The following is a 17,281-nucleotide window of genomic DNA, read 5'->3' as shown; positions in this document are numbered from 1 at the left end:
GCCCTCTGCCTTTAGCTGTTGTGCAATGGTGGGGTATGCCACAGGTTATTGCTGGGCACCAGCTAATTTTCAACTGCTTGGAAGTGCAAGAACTTCTTGAAGCCTTAAACCACTTGCTTGATGGTTCCCTTTAAGTTAAACATGAAGGCAAACAATCTTCCAACCTCTAACTAGATCCAAATACTGGGAGTAGAGAACACTCACCTCTGTAATAAGTTATTGGAGTGACAAAATGTGCTTGAAGGTGAAATGAATCTGGGCAGTAACACTTAACAGCTGCTGATTGTACAGCTGTCTGTGTAAAAAAAAAAAAAAAAAAAAAAAAGTCCTAACTAGTGCATTGAGTGGGATTTATGTCAACTACATATACTGTCCAGCTGCACTATAAAGCTTGAAAGTAGGTCTCGAACACCTAGTGGATTTAGTCCTGTTAGTGACTTGCTCTGTAAACTAGTTCTAGGTTATGCTCCTAAAACAGTTCCTATAAAAGCGATTGTGTTGGTGGAAAGCTTTCTATATAATGCACGTTTTTTTTTATTAGTTGTTGCTGCTTCCACTTCCCTTGGTGCTTAGTTAGAACAAGGTATGTCTTATCCATGTGTGCACTCCTCCAGTTGTTACTGGAATCTCCCACAACTCTTAAAGCTCTGGTAAGAGTTCTAAAGTGTCCCTCTGCCTTCAAAAACATCATTGTATGGCCAAACAAGCAGAATTTTGCTGTTATGTATGTACATCTAATCAAATACTTTGTTTTGGAAAGTGATGTAACCTGGGTGAAGATTCTTTAACTACTTAGTGTTAAGGTTGCAGAAAGGGCCTTTGGGTTAATGACCATTCGTTAGCTAGTCAACTGGAAATGGAAGGGTTGACCCCCAAGCCTTTAATTTCACAAAAGCAGTATTAGTCTTCTAAGCAGAGTTCAAATGCAACATGGCTTTCATGAAATGCTTTCAACAGATAAATATTTTGTCTTAATTTTTATGCTTCAAGCCACATTCAGTCTAAAACACTTTGTGTGTGTGTGTGTGTGTGTGTGTGTGTGTATATATATATGTGCTAGAAATGTTCATCTACCTCGCTTACACAACCTGTACATAAATACATTTGCCAGCACTTGCCTTGCTAAGTGGGACACCTACTGTCTGAGGACTTAAGATTCATAGTGTGGATTTAAAATTGTACAATGACCTGAAAGGAGACTTGGCTGAATTACTTAAGTGGCACTTCCACTTATCACAAGTTTAACAGCCTGGACCATGCAAGTAGGTGAAGATTAACTAGTACACAATGCCTCTAGAATCTTGCTTGGGGAAAGTTAGGTGTACACCTCTATATTCATTTAATATGAGGAAGAGATTCCTAGAAAACTTTGTATATATTGAGTTTATAATCTAAGACAGCTGTAGGGTAGGCCCCTTGCTATTGTACTAGACTTTGTCAGGGTTTCCCCTCCATCTGAATACAGAAATGAGCATTACAAACTCAGGAAACTGAGTTAAGATCAAGATACTTTAATGTTTGGATCCTCTCATTAAATATGTATTTCGTATCTCTATAAAGTAGACTTGAGGTTGCCTGGGTGCCTAATTATTTCCATAACATGTTTGGTTTTATTACATCTGAATTTCCTGCCCCTGTAATGCTGGTTTACATAATTAATCTAGGAATCTCCTTGTCATAGAAAAAACTTAAAGGATACTATGTCACTTCTAATCATTGCCTGAGCAATGCAAAGCAGCTGCTGTGTAGTGGTGAATATGACCATTGTGTATGAGTAAATATAAGTTACAAATTAAGCTTCCAGCATCTGAAAGTGCAATCTTCCAGCTGACATAAATATCTCAAAGCTATGAGGTATGAGAACAGGGTTGTGCAGGTATCATGAAGGGATAACAGGGAAGACCTTTCCAGAGAGGTCAAAGATTTGGGTGGGGGGCCTGAAAGAAGGGCTGTTAGAGATCACTCCCAATGTTTCTGTTTTAAAGACTCTCCTAGCAGTGCTATCTCAGTGCACTTCTCAAGACTTCTCTCTTCCCATTAAACTTAACATCTGTCTGGTCTCTCTTCCTACTATTTACAACCAACAGAGCTTGAACATGCAAATTCCCTGTAAAGGAAGGGTTGCAACTGCCTGAGTTACTTAAACTATTGACCCAATCCTATTTAGACTAAACAAGATGCAATTCAATGGCAATTTAATTTCTTCAAATGTAGCCTATATGCAAGATTAAGTTAAACTGTTTGGCATCAAATCATTCAGGACTGACCACAAGTGATGTGTGGTGGTGTGTGTTCTTTTGTTTTTTAAAGAACTCCATGTTAAATCCTAGCTCATCTAATTAGTGAGTACAGAATTGAGAATGCACATTATCAAGTGCTTTTGTTGGCGAGAGAACCCTGAAAGCCAGTTTTAAGTAGAAAACCCAACCGTTAGAGAGAGGTGGTCTCCATACCACCTCTGAATTCACTCGAGGCCTCTCTGACCTGCAGCTACCTGTTGAACACTTGTTGCATGCTTACTGAACTGCATAAATAAAGGTTTGGATTTCAGTCAATTTGGGTGATGTGAATTGGTCAGACAGATTCTGGCACACTTTCTAGATGGGAACAGTGGCAGACATTTTTGAATGTAACTAGAAGTCATGGACTCCATGACTTTTTTGCAGCAGCCGGCGTGGCTGGCTCATGGGCTGCCCAAGCCAGGCAGTCACTGGGCCAGCAGCAGTTTTGGGGTGCCTTCAGCTCCTAGACTGAGGGCCCAGGGTGCTCTGTGCAGTTTCCCTGCCTGCAGGCACTACCCATTGGCTGCGGGCCCTCCCCCTAGGAGCTGCAGGGACATGCCAGCTGCTTCCAGGAAGCTGCATAGGAAGCTTGCCAACTCCATCAACCCACCCTCCCCCCGCTAGGGGTCCTACTGCACACCGCATCCCTCCTGTCCTCTCCCAGCACCAGCAGAGGTCCCAGGCTCTCCCCCAGCCTAGCAGGGGGTCCTGGGCCATGTGCTGCTACCTGCCCCCCCACCAGTGGGGGGCCCAGGCCACCCCACTAGCACAGCCTATTTAATGGCCAGTACCCATATTCTGTTTAGATCAGTGTGTACTGCACGGTAGCCTGGGAATTTTAAATAGATCAGAGAGCTGCACAACCAGAGAGATTTTTGTGCTTTTCTTTCTGTATCAAATCTGAGGTGAAAGGAGTTTGGGGCCTGTAGCTCTAGACACTGCCTTAATAGCAACACCTCACCCTGCTGGTATTTAAGTGTGACAAACATGGCGTTGAGAACTTAGTACAGCTCTGATTATGATCTCTATGAAAAGTTAAATACCAAATTCATGGAAAATGGTAATTTTCATGTAATGGTGCACATAACATCTTAGAATCAGTACAAACTTTATTTTGTGTAAGAAATATTCCATTCAAAGTAATGTGCATCAAGGCAGAGGAATAATGGCATTTGTTTGACAGCAGATGAAGGAACTATTACCAGATGTGTGTCAATACCACAGAAGTTCAAATTTGTGGTGGTGTTTCTTTAAATTAAATTTGTTAAAGATTTGAGATAATTGTTGCAACCTTTGTGCCCCAGAATAAAAGTTCCTCTTATATTAACACCAGGCTTTAACATAAATATTGCCATTATCTCTTGCTTAAGTAACTTAAGTTACAGTGCCATACAAAACTTTACAGTACTGTCAGAGGCTTACAGCCAGTATTTACATGGAAAAAATATTCAGGAATGGTAGACTACGCTGCCTTGACAGGTGCCTGAATGGTGTGTCTGGTTATCCAGACTTCCAAGCTAATGAGGTAGCACTCTTCAGGTTGTATATTTGGACCAGGCTAGAAAGAGTCATTCCTAGCCATACAGCTGTTAGCGTTGTTAAATGTCAGCATTCTTCTACTACAAAAAAAAAAAAGTTTGGAGAAAGTTAGTGATTCTGTTAGAACACCAGCAAGCTATTTTGTTCTGGATGCAAGATGATGTTCTCTAAGAGCGAAGAGAGCCAGGGCAGCCATAGGATCACATCCTGCCAGTTTTTTTTTTAAAATGCCCTTGTGTGGTGTTCTTGATGTACATATTTCCAGTTTCACTGTATAGAAAAACTGGCTACCTCTTGGCAGATGAAAACTGGCCAGCATGAATTTGCTCCAGTGGAGATATACAAAGAACTCCTTTACAGCAGTCTATTAGAGACTACTGCATGAAGTGATAGCTCCTACCTGAGTAAGAATGGTTGGCTCAAATCAAAGTACCTCATTAAAATAGCACCATTAATGTTCTGAAGGATCTGCATTCAATATAAGCCAGAATTTGACAGCGTAGAACCTACCACTGAAGTTGTCTTGAAAAACATAGCACACAGGTTTACAGCTAGACCTTAGCCCCTGCCAGATTGAACTGTTGGCAAGCTTAAAGATAAAATGCCCCTGTGCCAAGTACAACCCCCTCTGCTTCCTATAAAAATGTACAACCTGTTAAACTGGAGGGTTAAGGGGTACTCCCACACAGAAGGCAAGAGTATTTTCACCAAACATATGACCCAAAACAATTTTAAATTGGAGATGAATTTAAAACAATGGTGGCGATTTCCTTGGGGAGCCTGTTTTAGGTCCATAAAGCACCTATTATGTGGAACCAAGAAGAGGTAGCATGTCTCGGTATAGTAGAAAGCTCTATTAGCTACCTACTATGTTTCTGAGAAGATGCAGTATATGCTGTGCCCTACTACACACAAGTCTTCAAGGAGAAGTTCTGCTTAACCTTGTCTGTAGGGATCTATGTGATTTAATGTAACAGCTGGCTCAAATCTCTTACCTCCATGGTTTAGTGGGATTATTTCTTGTGTATGATATTGGTGGAATCGTTGAGAGCGAGATGAAAAGCCTGCTGGCCTCCTGTCAGAGCAACCTAGAAAGAAGAGTAAAATGGTTTGAGAAACGAAGCGTGAAAGCTAATGCACGTAATGAGCAATTCAAATTAATCTCCGAAATACTCATTTACTCTGGGATTTAAACTTCAAGGTTATGGTAACCTTCCACCTCCAAAAGGTTGGTTTGTTTTAAATGAAATGTCACTTACTTGTGGAAAAACACTTACACAAAAGAGTCCCATACATACAAATCTGTTTGCTATCGCAGAATTTAGCATGAAGTTTATAAATACATAAAGTTTAAGCTGCCACCCCCCACATCCTCCTTATACTAGTACACTGATTCAGTCAATAGTCAGAAAATAGATCCACATCTCTTGACAGGCAAATTCTTTCCCACAGACTATTCATCTTATGTTGCTATTCTCATTTGTCAGTTTAGAGGGCCATCTTTGCATTAAGGCTAAGAACCAGGAAGTGAGTATATAAAAGGTAGGTAGCCCCTATTTACAGAAGAAATAGATGTAACTTTCGTGATGGGGTACTCTGATGTTGTAGACTTTAGGTACAAGAGAGAAATGGGGGAGATGTAGTTTTTACTACTGATTCAGACAGGACTTAATTTGACCTTGAGTAGATAATGTAAACTGTCTCTTTGCTTCCTCATCTGTAAAAAGGTAAATATCCAGGCTTCCAATTTTACAGGGGGTACAGTTGGTTAAGTCACTGTTTGCCATGTAGCTTTGTATTGCAATAGTACAAACTTCCTGAACTCTGTAAAACTGGTATACACAGTTTAAGCTAATAGTGTCTCTTTATCTAGTAACTTTTTAAAAAAAGTTAAAGCTATTTCAGTTACTATTGCCAACTTGTGGATTTAGAGTCACTTTCCTGTTTTCTACTATACAGGGAAAAACTGATAATGCACAAACTGCACAAATGGGAAAAAACCAGACCCCTTCCTCTCTAGTGTTTTGGCTACAATTATCTTAAGAGTTTACTTGTAACCAATTTAGGTAGGAAATGTTCAGGCAGAAACTTTTAAGATGGTATTCCTTTAAGAGCTCCCCAGTTCCTGTTCTACACAAATTGCTTTTAATATTAAGTCCAAGAAACAGTAAAGTGATTTAAAACTAATTCAGTTTCAGGACCAGCCATTTCAGAGTTGGGATAAATCAAAAGGAGTTAAGAAAGAGTACCTGGAGACTACCATTTTTGTATGCATGTGTTTCAAAACACTGTCATATTTGTATTAAACTGTCCAGGACAATTCTACAGCAGCATAAGATTATGAAAACAAAGTACATTAGTGCATGTTTGGCTACAGCAGGGTGGCCATCAGAGTTAATAGACCACAATGATTTGAAAATGTGGTACTGCAAAATGCTCTGAAGTGTTACCTGGTTCTGCGTAACATTAAGATCATCATGAAGGGAGGACGTTAGCCTGGATGAGCTCTGAGACAGAAGGAGTGAATCTACAGTGGTGCTGCTAACCAGTTCATCTAGTGCGTCGACTTGCCTCTTCAAGCTGTGCAGGGTGCCCTCCGTTTGCCGTTTCCCTCTAATCAATACTTCCACTTGCTGGGACATGCATTGTCGAAGTTGAGCCTTAATAAAACAGAACTAAATTATTTCCTTATATCCAATTTCTGCTTCAGTTCCAGGTGTTTAATTGAAAGTGAAGGTCAGACTATTTTAAAAAAAAACAAATTAACACAAAATGATGGAAGCTGTTTTGCCTATCAGTTCTAATAATCTGCCTGTTCTGACCATTCAGAAAAGCAATATTTGTATGGTATCTTCTAACATCATAAAACATTACTTAAAGAGCAGCAGATGTGCGCTAACCAAAGTCTGGTTCCATTTGTGATTGTGGCTAGACTTGTATTAGAGGCTATCACATTGTTAACTTACACAATGCACTGCATTACCAAAGAATTATGACAACATTCACACACAAAAGCCTTTCTGGAAAAGTAGTGTTACGGGAAGCATGTTTAAACAACATGAACTTTGAGCAATAAATTATTAATTTACATTGAAAATATACAGTGCCTTCCTCTCCTTCCTTTTCATCCCAATGGAAAGAGCTACGATGTTGCAAGACATATTGTATGTTTATTTAAAAGGTATAAAATTATGGTTCAAGAACCACAGGAAAAAAGAATTCTTCAACGGCGCCCTGCTACGCAAATAAATAAATAAATGCGTTATATAGTGTGTGAGATACAACCTTGAGCCGATCTTCATGGTGACGCAGCTTTTCTCTGAGTGCTTCTCCACGCCACTGTTCATCCTTTAGGAAAGAGAATCATATTCAATGGCCAAAATCCAAGGTTTTAAATCGGTTTAAAAAAAAATAAAAAAAAATCTTTACCCTGCCATATAAACCACAAAAACTTAAATATGTACTGGGACCAATCTTCCATTCCTTTCACATGCACATCTTCCATTAAAATCAGTGGAGTTTGGGGAAGGGTGTGTGTGTGTGTAAAAGAAATGAAGGATTGAGTTGATTATTAGTAACCAAAAAGATCTACCAGAAAAATGTAGTTTAGCTCAGCTAAGCAATCCAGTTTTAATAAGAGAGAGGTTACTAGGAGTATCCAGTTATGCATGGGAGATTGAGAATGGTGAAATGAAGTACACAGAATACACAATCAAGTGGCCAATTTAAACAAATAGGGCCAAATTTAATCCTGGTGTAGACAGATGCAGTGTTTTGATTGTATATATAAAGTGTTTTTTTTAAGTAATTTTACCATTAAGTGGACTTTGGACAAATCCCTCTTCTCTTCAAATGACAGCAGTCTTTCCTCATTAGTTGAAAATGGAAAGTTCTCTTTTAAGTTTTCTAGTTCACACTCCAGACATTCGTTTGCTTCAAAAACAGCTTCCAGATCATCCAACAGCTCTGGAGGAGATTGGCTTACGTCTTTAAGGCCAGTTCTAATTTCATCTTTCACCTCCAATTTTAGCATCTTCACTGCATCTTTTATCTCCTTTTGTCTCTTTTCCAAATCTTCCTGAGTTTTAATCTAAATAGCAGTACAAAGACAGATTTATGCTCTAAAGAGGGATGACAACTCAATGTTGCCATCAAATTATTGTTAAAAGTTAAAGCATCAACCTATGGTCTTTGCATTTACAACCACACTTACTTCTAAAACAAACAAACATTCTAATTGAACAGTTATGCATGGTTGTAGACTGCTCTCATTACTGCTGTTAAAAATGAACAGTAGTAGCTTTCTAAACATTTCAGAATTTGGCCCGCAAGACCAAGCTAAGAAGTTTTATCCTGATGTATGTATGAGGCATCTGTAATTCAAACAGAAATTCCGTCATAGCTGTAAACTAATTTTGAAGGTCCCTTGAGGTCAGACTGGCAATATTAAAACACGAACATTCCATTTCCTATCTTCTCTCAGTCCTCCTGGATTGCTGTATAGGTACTGATAGCATTCCTCTCTCAGGCACTCTCAAGTCAAAATTAGTGGACTAGGATAGTTAAACCACTACAGCAATTTTATTGGCTGAACATTACAGTTTAATCTAAACTAAGAGGGAGACTGCATTTTTGTGGGATTACTGCACACTTCAAATCTGTGAAGTACAAAAAAGACAGTATATCTATGACCTGAAAACTGCAATCATTCTTTAGAAACTGACAAAAAGTTCTATAGAGATTGTGAAAATTATATCTAAAAATAAAAAGTCACATGCATGTATTTAATGGGAATTACTAAAATATGTGAGGTGACTGACAGTTAATGAGGCTTCAGTTTTTCCAGAGTTGTAAAGTAATTTCATGGTTATACTCAAAATATACTCTAAAACCTAGCCATGCATCAGTAATTGAAGCTGGGCATCAAGAGCACACTCCATTTCAGGTATGCTATAAGCATTTCACTGAATAGTTTACTTTCAACAGATGGCTCTATTTAATCTTTAATGTGTTAGAGTTTTTAACCAAACCAGTCAAAAAGTGTGCTTGATAATGTTACTAGTGCTTGCATGACTGAAAGACAGAGATACTAGGATTTACACTGATGTGTACGTAATAAATAAAAGCAGGTTCACAAATTACATCAATTTAATTTCCAAAAACACTGATTATTCTTGAGGGCAATTAGTGCCTAATCCTGTAGTCCATGATTTGCATAAGTAAGGACTGCAGTATTAGGCCCTCAATAGATTATGTGTTGTTTGGAAGTTTTAAATGCATTTATTTATGCTAATAACAGAAGTGAACACAGGCAGATTAAAAATGAAAATGAATTTGTTTAGAAAATACATAAATTTCCAGGCAAAAACTTCCCATTGAAAAAATGGAATTATGGTTAGGTACTAGACCATACCTGTGACTTGAGATCCAAGTAATCCTGTTGGATCTCGCCCAGCTCCTTAATCAGGCGTTTTGCTCGTTCATGATTATCGTGTGCCACTCGTTCTACTGATGCCATTTCTTTCTGCAAAAAACTGTTTTCATTCTCTTTTTCCTAAGATATAAATGTGAAAATTGCTGAAACTTTACTTGTTTCCCCTATGGACAAACTCATTTCAGAAAAAACAAACATACATACATACATGTAAATATAAAACCATTTCTCTGACTTAAAATAGTATTGTTGTGAACAGTCAGTACACTAACTAGGATCAAGTAAGAGAGTGTTTGCAAGGCATCATAGGAACAGCAGAGTGTGGGTGGGTGACTTGTGAGCTGATTGCCTGAATTGTATCCTGTAGGCTCAAAAGGACATACAGGATTTTTCTCTCTAAAGAAAAATGCAAAGTAATTAAAATTGATTTTTTTACAGCAACATAATGAAAACATACATTAAGTGCTCTCTCAAGCTGGGTCCTTTGCGTTTTGATTGCTTCCTTCAGACTTGTGATTTGCTTTTCTGCTTTCTTCCTCTCTAACAGGATCTGATCTTGGAGGTGGTTTAACTCAGCCTTTGAGAGTTCCAGTTCTTTCTGGAGGGATAAAAACTCTTGGTTTTTTTCTTGTAACTGTGTTTCTTTTTCTGAGAGCTGATGTCCTGGAATTAAATTTAAAAAACACTTTAATCAGCAGAAAGTCAATGTATCCACTCACATTGGGTGTATGGCACTCATTGCAAAATCATTGTGTGTGTGTGTGGGGGGGGAACATGCAACAAAAGCTCTAGAAGCCCTTAATTTAAAGTTTCTATACACAAAACCCATAGTTTCTTCAGTTTTCAGGGACCCACAACTTCTCCATACTGCTGTGCTAACTGGTTCTTTTATGGTAGAGAAACGGAGCAAGACTGAAACGGATGATACTAACTTCTGTTTTATCTTAAAAAAATAAAACAACAACAAACCCTCATATTACACACTTGCCAATAAAAAATGAAATTCCATTGGTCTTTATGGTTGAAATCGTATTCAGATGGTGATAACTGGAGAATAATCTAAGTCCCTTTACGAGATCATGAAATTCCTTTTTCAATCCTATTTAGTTTTACAGTTCTTCACACTTGTCTTGCTGGTTAACAGAGTAGAGCAGGAATTGCTTTTTCCTTCTGTTATAGTCATGCTGTCAAGATCAAATCCTATGAAAATTACTACCATGCAATTTTTCTCATTTTCATGAACACTGGTCTTCTAAACAAACAGTAAAACAACTGGGTCTAGCGAAATCAATCTGGGAACTCTCCATCCCCAAGTAGGGAAGCTCAATCAATATTTATTAAGAATCTGCTTCAGTGGCCTGCTCCAAAGCCTAGCAAAGTCAATAGAAAGACTCCCATTGACTTCAACAGGGTTTGGATCAGCCCTCATATATCATAGTTTTATGAACATAAGTAGTATCTTACTGGTTTTTCTCACTGTTTCTTCCAGTGCTGTATACCAGGTCTCCTCCTTTTCCAGTTTCTCAACCCTTTCTTCTGCCAATCTTACTTTAGCAATTGCCTGCTCAAATTTTCTTTGTTGGTCTGTCAGCTCCTGTTCCAAGAGTTGTTTCTGATCTTTCAATTTAGCTGTATACTCTTCTAATTTTTTTTCTTCACATTCAGTGTCTGCCTTGAGGTGCTGAAGAATCTACAAAGAGAGGATGTCAAGTGTTAACTTTTGTTGAGACAGTTGGGTAGTATCAGCTCAATAATAGTAAATACCATCACCACAGATTATATTAGAAAAATAATACAGGGGGGCAAAGTCAGAACTGATGTCAATTCAATTCCATTGTCTTCACACTAGCAATCAACCTGAGAAACACAGAAAATTATTTTCTTTATGAATATGAGCTAGTGTCTTAGCTTTTCTTTTTCTTGTTCCTAACATTTAAAGGATATTTAGACAAACACATTTCTCCATCCTTTAATCCTGCTTTTAATTATGGTGCAAAAGTAACTTCTAATTATTAAGAAAATGGGTAATCCCCTTTTTTCTATTTTTTTTTATTTTAAAATTTCCCAAGAAATGGTTTGTTTTAGATTTCTCTTTATATAAAATCTTTAACAAGAGTTCAGTTTCTCCCCAAACTGTACTACTGTTCATTAGGCTAGATATTACAAAGCTGGATGTTTGTACATGATACTAATGTTCAGAGTTCTCTTCTACAGATGTTGAATCTCTCAGATGCATCCAGCCACTCCCATTATCAATGTGTGACATAGCACTGCAATAAGCTGTTGACTCATCAGACCAACACTAATAGCATTCTCCCAGATACAAAACTGCTGTCCATGAAACACAACTGTTATAAGTATGATGGTTTATTTCAGTAAGATTGTGGCTCCTACACATGGAAAAAAATAACCACTATGAGAAATTGGTTTTAGTTATCTACTATTATTGTAACACACAGAGGCCCAGATCTTCAAATGCAGCTGATGAGCACACACAACACTGTGGAGTGGGAGAGGCGTGTAAAATATGGCATTGAATAGAACTGATGTCAAAAGAAAAATTCACAATTAAAAAAACCTGATTTTTCAACATGTATCAAATTCCAAGTAGCTTTATAGCCCATCAAAACATGAAAGGGAATCATAGACTTTAAGGTCAGAAGGGACCATTATGATCGTCTAGTCTGACCTCCTGCACAACACAGGCAACGGAATCTCACCCACCAACTCCTGTAACAAACCTCTCATCTATGTCTGAGCTACTGAAGTCCTCAAATCGTGGTTTAAAGACTTCAAGGTGCAGAGAATCTTCCAGCAAGTGACCCATGCCCCAGGCTGCAGAGGAAGGCGAAAACCCCCCAGGGCCTCTGCCAATCTGCCCTGGGGGAAAATTCCTTCCTGACCCCAAATATGGCAATCAGCTAAACCCTGAGCATGTGGGCAAGACTCACCAGCCAGACACCCAGGAAATAATTCTCTGTAGTAACTCAGATCCCAGCCCACCTAACATCCCATCACAGGTCATTGGGCATATCTACCACTAATAGTCGAAGAGCAATTAATTGCCAAAATTAGGCTATCCCATCATATCATCTTCTCCATAAACTATAGCTCAGTGGTTTGAGCACTGGCCTGCTAAACCCAGGGTTGTGAGTTCAATCCTTGAAGGGGCCATTTAGGGATCTGGGGCAAAAATTGGGGATTGGTCCTGCTTTGAGCAGGGGGTTGGACTAGATGATCTCCTGAGGTCCCTTCCAACCCTGATAGTCTATGATTCTATGAAGCCAGATAGGTCTTTTGCCCCTACTGCTTCCCTTGGAAGGCTGTTCCAGAACTTCACTCCTCTGATGGTTAGAAACCTTTGTCTAATTTCAAGTCTAAACTTCCTGATGGCCAGTTTATATCCTTTTGTTCTTGTATCCACATTGGTACAGAGCTCAAATAATTCTTCTCTCACCGTGGTATTTATCCCTCTGATATATTTATAAATAGCAATCATATCTCCTCTCAGCCTTCTTTTGGTTAGGCTAAACAAGCCAAGCTCTTTGAGTCTCCTTTCATAAGACAGGTTTTCCATTCCTCGGGTCATCATAGTAGCCCTTTTCTGTATCTGTTCCAGTTTGAATTCATCCTTCTTAAACATGGAAGACCAGAACTGCACCCAATATTCCAGATGAGGTCTCACCAGTGCCTTGTATAACGGTACTAATACCTCCTTATCTCTACTGGAAATACCTCGCCTGATGGATCCCAAGACCACATTAGCTTTTTTTTTTTTTTCCTTCAATTTCATTAACATTTGTCCTGGTTTATTTTTAAAATTTTTAAATTGATGTTGAAACTCAAAATTCTGATCATGTCTCAATTTATCCCACCTTTATGCTCCCACGATCCTAAATCGACAATATGCTTGCTCAATTCTCTGGTGAAGGTCAGAACAGCTTAAGAGCTGCTTTATGCTAGCTCTCAACAGCTGAGGATAAAAGGGTGCAGAGAAACTTCATCAATGATCCATTTTCTCTTGAGATACCATCTACACCTGCAGCCAGAAGGGTAGGTGTGGGGTGGGTGGAATAGATATCATGTGCCAACTTTCTTCTGCAAAAAGATCTCCTTACACTGGGATGATCTTCCCATGGTTTTAAGAAAGCTTTGTGCTGCATTTCAGCACAAAGTGGTCACACCACAGGGGAGAATCTGGCTCTTTGTTATTAATAATGGATTGCCATTGTTTTGTAGTGTTAAAGTTTCTGTTCCAGAATGTGAAATCTCATGCTCTATTGCTATTTCTCTCCAAATGAAATTAAAAAAAATTAGATAGAAGTATTATATTAAAATTGCAAACTCACACCTATACCCTTTTCGCCAAAATAATTTTAGAAGCACAGAAGCTGTGTCTCCACCAGTCATGCAAAGACAAGAAAGAGATAATCTGAGTCTCATTACCATTTCTTGTTTGGCTAGTTCTAGTTTCCTCTCTTCGATTTCTCTCTGAAGCTGCTGCAGTTGGTTCTCCTTCCTTTTCTGTCTCTCCTGGCAATCCTTATACTTGTTTAAACATTCACTGATGTCTTCTTTTAGGGTTGCCTGCTCTCTAAGCAACTCATCCTGATGCTTTGTGGTATTTTTCAGATCCTGCATTATAGATCAAATACAAAATCAAGTGAATAGTGGCTCAAAATAAATTCTCTAAGGATCCTACACAAAACAATCCTCTCATTGGGCCATATTCTGCCAACCTTATGTTACCTTATTGCTTATGTCCAAACTTAACTATTGAGGATTGCAGGATTGGGAAAATTACTACAGAGTTGCAAGAGGACATATCTTAAACTGTGAAATTTATACTTTGGACATGAACATTGTCACAGATCAACCTTCCTTCCATGTTTTAACACCACCACCACAACATCTTGGATCCTAGTTAAAATGGTATTGTGCTCCAAGTGACTTGAGCTCATTTAGGATTTTTTCCTCTTGATGGAAGTCTAAAATATCTAAACAATCTGTAAGGCCCACACCCTTGAGCTAATATGCACAGATCCAGAAAATGGCTGTACTACAATACATACGTGAAAAAATATGAACCTTGGGGGACAACGAAAAATCATCCTTTGGTTTATGCTTCGGTGTTCGCATTGTTGTAACATAGTTTTTAATTTTTGATTAAGCATATATTTAATCTTTAAGCAAAGCTAACCTGTTCTACCAGCTGAAGTTGTTGCCTGGAGTCACTCAGTTCACCCGTCAGTGTGTCTAGCTCTTCCTTTTTCTCTGCAGAAAACAAAATATGTTTGGTAAAAGAAAAGAAAATAATCTGAATTGACAATCCATGAATTTAAGTGTGTGTGTGTGTGTGATGCACACACAGAAGGAACTTTCTATAATATTTGAAGAATGAGTCTAATAGAAAACTGTAATTTAACCCATGATACATCACTCAGCATGCTACATTGGATAACTTATGAACATACATTGTGGCTTTAAGTAAAAATATGAAGCTATACATTGTCACTTAAAATTCACAACTTTTCTTTACCTTGAAGATGCTGCTGTATTACTGCAATGTCTCCATTTAGTGATTTTTTGTGTCTGTTTAGTTGGTCAATTTCCTGTTTCAGTTTTCTGACATTTAAGTCCATTTTCTCTACATTAGACAGTGCAGCTTTGCTACTATCTTCAATAGCAGTTAAATTTCTGTAAAATGTGAAGAAAAAACAACACATTCTTGGTCTGTTTAAAATATTTGGCAAGGATTTAAAAAAAAAAAAAAAAGCTATACTACTACAGGCAGTTTTATGGGAAGTAACATCTTCTGTCCCATTTCAAGACTGAACATGTTGCTTTCAAATGGTCTCTTACTACACTGCCGCAGTATCGCAGATGTAGCAAGTGTTCAACTGAAGTTTTAAACACAGGCACAAGCCAAAGTAGGAATGATTAAAAGACACCTCCACAGTAATGGACAGTATAGTCATTTATCCTTTTTTTTTTTTTTTTTTAAAAGGAACAAATTGTTCATGACAATAAATGCAAAAAGTAATTCTAGAGAACAAAAGCTTTCCAATCACTGATCTTTGAAAAAGTTTATTTCACCCACTTTTTAGTTTGTGACAATTTTCTCTCCAAACTCTGATAGTTTTCTTCAAGTTGTTGCTTTTCTTTTCTCAAAGATTCAGTGTTGTTTTGCAGAGTGCGCATTTGAGAAGCCAGCATCTCCTTTTCTTGCTGGTCTTTCTCAAGGAGCTGTCTCTGCCACTCCATTTCCCCTCTCTGATGCTGGGACAGTTGCTGGAGATTCTCTAACTCTAGTTTCTCCTATGAAATACGACACAAATACAGTATGTGTGTAACAGATGCAGATATTAAAGAAAATAAAACCAAGCTAACACCACCTTTCTGTACATCTGCACAGGACCTTTTATCCACAAAGTTCCCAGAGTTCATTGCAGCCTGCATATACAGCACTTACTACTCCTTTTACTAAACTATACACAAAGGCAAACAGCCTGTGATTTTACAAGTTATCATGAAATATAAACTGCACACTGGAACTTTCTATTGCATTGTGTCAGATTTAATTGAGGTTCTTTGAGAGGAAGAATAGTGCAGTGGTTAGGGCACAAACCTGGGACTTGGGAGACTAGAGTTCAGTTACCTACTCCACCACACACCTACCTTTAGTACTGCAACTTGAGTCTTTTCTAATTCATTAACTTTTTGGCTATGTTGTAGTTTTAGACCTTGTAGTTCATTATTTTCAAGTTGCAACATTTCTAGAATGCGCTTCAGTTCTAATTGAAAGAAATAAAATCAAGTCAGTTATAGGAAAACCAAAATATGATGGTTGCAAAAATGCATTAAAAACAGGATTCACCTAAATGAACTTTGTTGCCAAGAGTGTCCCATTCACTAAAGGATCCACTTTAGAATTTTTAAGAATTCACAGTGTTAATGACTTCTGAAAACATCAATGGGCACACTTCCTCTGCACTGAGTGAAGTAGAGAAAATACAATATTTGACAATGTAATGAAAGACTGTATTACAATGTATATGCACAAGAGTTTTCTAATTTTTGAGTGCTTAATTTTGCAATTAGTGTTCTTTAAATGGAGATTTTTATATGTAATTTCAAATATATTGTACCACATCCTCATTGTAACAGTGGCTGGCCCTTTAAGGCGAGTCAGGGCCTAGTCTACTTATGCTGGAATTCATTATGGAGAACGAGCCCATCTTGGTCTACCTGGCTGACTGCCAGCTAGCTGACTAATGAGCACCCAAGCCTGATAAAAGGCTATCAAAGTCAGTTGAATAAGGGTCTCCAAAGGAAAGGAGGTTTTAGAGATGCTAGTGGGATGATGATGTATGATGATGACTTCCTTCTTAATCTCTCCAAGCTGCCAGGTGAAAGGAGTGAGTAAAAAGAATACCTGCGGAAAAGCTGGCTGAGGGCTACAACTGGTCTGAAGTATAACCCAGCTTCAGGAGAGCTGAGGACTCCTGATTTAAGGAGAGAAGCCCCAATCCGCAAAAGGTACTTAAGCTCCTAAATACACATTTAGGTTCTGCTGTGAACCAAAACACTCCTGCAAACTCTGTAGGTGCCTAAACTGACTTGGCATGTAAGTTTTTGGAGTAGAAGTGCCCTTAGAGCCTATATTTGTGCCTCAGGCTGGTGTCTGGATGTCTGTCTCCCACCTAGGCTGCACAGTGGCTTACAAACTGGAGAAGATAGGTGGATGAACCTTGTGTGCAGGGTCTGATCCAGCAGGTGTACTCATAGAATAGTCAAAGGGCTAGACAGTGGGAGGGGGAGGGAATAAGTCTGTAGCCTGGTGGTTAGGGAGATGGGAGACCCAGGGTTCAAGTCTCCCTGCTCCAGTCATTCTTTCATTATTTATCCACAGTGGCACAGTTTCAACAGGAGACACTGAAGGAGCCCCACATCAAAATATTTCATAGCTGAGTGGTTAGAGCACAGACCTGAGAGGTGGGAGACCCCTGTTCAAATACTTTCTCCC

General features: G+C 38.6%; 1 protein-coding gene and 1 long non-coding RNA gene across 3 annotated transcripts in view; one reads left to right on the top strand and one right to left on the bottom strand.

Annotated features, from left to right (window-relative positions):
• Positions 1-3,373: 3,373 nt before the first annotated feature.
• The window catches only part of CNTRL (centriolin), a 60,002-nt gene continuing 46,094 nt past the window's right edge, over positions 3,374-17,281 (bottom strand). For both annotated transcript variants that reach the window (XM_084650426.1, XM_084650427.1), the window contains 13 exons: positions 15,934-16,049; positions 15,356-15,573; positions 14,795-14,952; positions 14,456-14,529; positions 13,702-13,890; positions 10,720-10,945; positions 9,713-9,918; positions 9,235-9,375; positions 7,636-7,911; positions 7,107-7,169; positions 6,272-6,481; positions 4,817-4,909; positions 3,374-3,901 (listed from right to left, as the gene is read on the bottom strand). In XM_084650426.1, coding sequence (XP_084506552.1) covers positions 4,835-4,909; positions 6,272-6,481; positions 7,107-7,169; positions 7,636-7,911; positions 9,235-9,375; positions 9,713-9,918; positions 10,720-10,945; positions 13,702-13,890; positions 14,456-14,529; positions 14,795-14,952; positions 15,356-15,573; positions 15,934-16,049 — 1,952 coding nt within the window. In that variant the 3' untranslated portion in view covers positions 3,374-3,901; positions 4,817-4,834. The remainder of the gene's footprint in view (positions 3,902-4,816; positions 4,910-6,271; positions 6,482-7,106; positions 7,170-7,635; positions 7,912-9,234; positions 9,376-9,712; positions 9,919-10,719; positions 10,946-13,701; positions 13,891-14,455; positions 14,530-14,794; positions 14,953-15,355; positions 15,574-15,933; positions 16,050-17,281) is intronic.
• Positions 16,327-17,281, top strand: part of LOC311532178 — a 42,219-nt gene continuing 41,264 nt past the window's right edge. The window contains exon 1 of the long non-coding RNA XR_014714345.1: positions 16,327-16,794. This is a non-coding gene — a long non-coding RNA (uncharacterized lncRNA). The remainder of the gene's footprint in view (positions 16,795-17,281) is intronic.

This window comes from Lepidochelys olivacea, assembly GCF_965140295.1.
Source record: "Lepidochelys olivacea isolate rLepOli2 genome assembly, chromosome: 16".
NCBI lineage: Eukaryota > Metazoa > Chordata > Testudines > Cheloniidae > Lepidochelys > Lepidochelys olivacea.
The sequence above is the reverse complement of the archived record's forward strand: the minus strand, read 5'-3'. Positions and strand labels throughout refer to the sequence as shown.